Genomic DNA, 3596 nt, shown 5'->3' with positions numbered 1-3596 from the left:
GAGAGACTCTCTTCCTAACCTTGAATAAGCAGACTGATATGACTTATGTAGGTGCAAAGACATTATTTCAACAATTACATGAGCTTGTAAAATGATTCTGATCATCAGATGAAACTGCAGCCCCAGAAGGAATCTGGATTTCTACCTTGTGATACCCTAAACAGAATACACAGCTTATCCATGCCATAACTTCTATCCATATATTGTGACTTAATAAATATTATTTAGAATTCCTAAGTTTGTCTTAGTTTGTTATGCAGCAAAGGAAACCTAATACAGTGGGTATGTCACATTGAAATTTAAAATTAATAGTATTCATATTAAAACATATTGAATTTTCTCATAAATACACAGGAATCTCCAGAATTGTGCTATACTTCATATCAATATCATTACTACAAATCTAGCGCAATGTCACATGTGGAATTTTTACAAAATATTATGCTGGAAAACTTAGATTTTTCTATTTATAAAATTGAAAAATTTTAATATAATTGCAGTGCAAATCCGTACAAGGACTGAGATATCTGAGGATAAAAATCCAAGCATTGTGGATTCATGTTCTTATTTTGGTTTCCCATGCATAAGGCTAATGTCTATAGAGAGAGAAAATAAATGGTAGGTCCCCAGTTCTACAATATCCAGAAGAGGGGAAGTTTCCATTACCTAGACTCAATAAACTTAACCATAAAGCTAATTTCTTTCTGCCCTTTGCAGGTAAAGTGTATTAATTTCATAATAATCTTATAAACAAATTCATAACCTTGTATATAATTAACTTGGTTATTCAAATTAACAAAATGATCAATCCAAGATATGAAATTGGGATCAGGAGAATGTTTTGTTTGGCAAAAGGTTAAACTACTACATGTTCGAAAACACAGAACATTTATCAGTGCTCTGTTTGATTATGGCATTATGCAATATTGGGTAAATGCCTCTAATGTCTGAAGTGGTATTGTATGAAATAAAATATACAATTGTGCACATATTCTTGCAGCACATATTTACTTATAGTCATATATTGAATGTCCCATAACAAAAGAAATATAATGAACACATGCTTGCCTATAAAATATTCTTTTAAGACCATATGTACAGCATATGAAAGTTCCAAGGCTAGGGGCTGAATCAGAGCTACAGTTTCTGGCCTACACCACAGCCTCTGCAAACCAGATCGGAGCCGCATCTGCAACTTACGCTATAGATCACAGCAATGCCTGATCCTTAACCCACTGAGTGAGGCCAGGGATCAAACTTGCATCCATGTGGTCACAAGTGGGATTCAGTACTGCTGAGCCACAATGGAAACTCCCAAAATCTCTTGCTGTAAAGATGGTTATGTTTGGGGTGTTAAATTCAATTGTTAAATATATAAATGTAAGCATAAAGCAAAACTATAGGGAAAAATTTATTAGGCAATTTTCTCTCCAGATTTTCCCTTCCTTAATACCTTGATGAATGCTCTATACACTTCCTTGTTGCGGAGACTATAGATAAGGGGATTCAGCATGGGAGTAAGGATAGTGTAGAAGGCTGACACCATCCTGTCCTCCGTCGGGGAACGATCAGAAATAGGTCGCATATATATGAACATGGCAGCTCCATAGTACATCCCCACCACCATGAGGTGGGAGGAACAGGTGGCAAAAGCTCTGCTGCGACCCTCTCCAGATCTCATGCGAATGACAGCCAGAATAACATGAGCGTAGGATGCAATGATGACTGCTACAGGGAAAAGAAGCATGATTACACAGCAAATAAACATTAACCTTTCAAAGAGCAATGTGTCAGTGCATGAAAGAGTGAGAAGGGCAGGGACATCACAGAAAAAATGGGGTATTTCTCGAGCACCACAATATGGGAAAGACAATGCAACAGCAATAACAATTACACCATCAAGAAGGCCAATGATCCAGGAGGGAACAGCCATGAGACAGCAGATCTTCTGGCTCATGAGAACTGAGTAACGTAACGGGTGGCAAATGGCTACGTACCGGTCATAGGCCATTGCAGCCAACAGGAAACATTCAGATCCAAGCAGGGACACAAATAAGAACATCTGGGTTCCACAGCCAGCCAAAGAGATGGACTTCCTTCCAGACAAGTAGTTGAAGGCCATCTTGGGTACAGTGGTGCAGACAAGCATGAGGTCCATGAGGGAGAGTTGGCTGAGGAACAAGTACATGGGGATGTGGAGCTGGGTGTCCAGGTAGATGAGGAGAACCATAACAGTGTTTCCCATGAAGGCCACTGTGAAGATGCTCAAGACAAGACAGAAGAGGAAGATGTGTGTGGGGCTGTGATCAAATATTCCCAGTAGGATGAATTCAGAGTTGAAACTCTGATTCTCCCAAGCCATGATAAATATGTTCACTGTGGAGAATTCAATATGCAAGAAATGATTGCAATTACATTTATGAAAATAGCAATGATTTCAAGTCTAAATCACCACATCTAATACAGTATCTACATACGGGAAAATTATATCTCTGGGCATCACGTTTTATTTGTAGAGCAGAGACATTAAAGCTTATTTTTAGCCTGAGTGATTTGTATAAAGCATATAGTAACATTCCTAATTAGTTTCATCTTTCTAACATAGGAAGTTGCTCAAGAATCATAAATATAAATTTGGCAATCAGTCAGATGACATATGTGGTGTAAATTTTCCCTCAGAAATACATTAAATCCTATCAGGACTCATGAACTGCTGAGAAGTGAATGAGATTTTCTGTTCTTTTTTTTCCCATGTGGGACTTTGCAGATCACACTATGATTCTAACAACATTATTTCTATCAAAGTTTGGAAGGAAGCATGTACTGGTAGAAATGAGCCTGGATTTTATCAGTCAAATGTCAAGTAATGAGAAGACATTGATCATGAAGAATTCCATTAAATTAGGTCTATTGTTAATAATGTTGAATTGTAGTGGACGTAGTTGCTCATTAATATACACAGCCCTCACTGCATCTTTTAAATTAAGGTGTATCCTTGAGATATTCTGGTATAGGTTTTTATTTTTTTTCCTGGATAAACAGACTAGATGAGCACCTGGAACTGATTATCATAGCTGAGCAAATTTAGACAATTAATTTCTCCAAGCATTATTTTCTACTCTGTAATTTTTAAATATATTTTTATCTATGTTAAGACTAAATAGGATCACACTGTAATGTATGAACATTCCCATGGATATAGTTTGTACAATATAATTATTTTTTAAATAAATAAATAAATAAATATAATACGATGGAAAAGATAAGGCTCTAACTTTAGCTTGGCCTATCCTAGTCTATGTCAATTCAGCTCTTCTATTTCACCAGCAAAATTCTTTCAGGGGATATTTTGGCTACACAGTAGCATATATTAATTTTTAATTTTCATGTCAACTTTTCTTTCTTTCTTTCTTTCCTTCTTTCTTCCATCCTTCCTTCTTCCTTTCTTTCTTTCTTCTCTCTTAAGTCGTGAGGGCATTGGCTTCCTTTCTTTGTTTTGCCATAAGCTTTCCCTCCTCTGGAAATAACTTAGAGGAGTACCTAGCATATTTGTCTTGGCTTTGGAAAAAATAATCCATATGGCCCTGCCAAAATTT

The 3596-nt window shown here is 36.5% G+C and overlaps 1 protein-coding gene across 1 annotated transcript; it reads right to left on the bottom strand.

The window, feature by feature from the left end:
- Positions 1415 to 2362, bottom strand: LOC100518301 (olfactory receptor 2M3-like). The gene has a single exon (XM_003124378.2). It carries the CDS (start codon positions 2360 to 2362, stop codon positions 1415 to 1417), a length of 948 nt encoding a protein of 315 aa, XP_003124426.2.

Source organism: Sus scrofa, chromosome 2 (assembly GCF_000003025.6).
Source record: "Sus scrofa isolate TJ Tabasco breed Duroc chromosome 2, Sscrofa11.1, whole genome shotgun sequence".
NCBI classification, from domain to species: domain Eukaryota; kingdom Metazoa; phylum Chordata; class Mammalia; order Artiodactyla; family Suidae; genus Sus; species Sus scrofa.
Note: the sequence above shows the minus strand (reverse complement) of the source record. Positions and strands in the feature narration are given on the sequence as shown.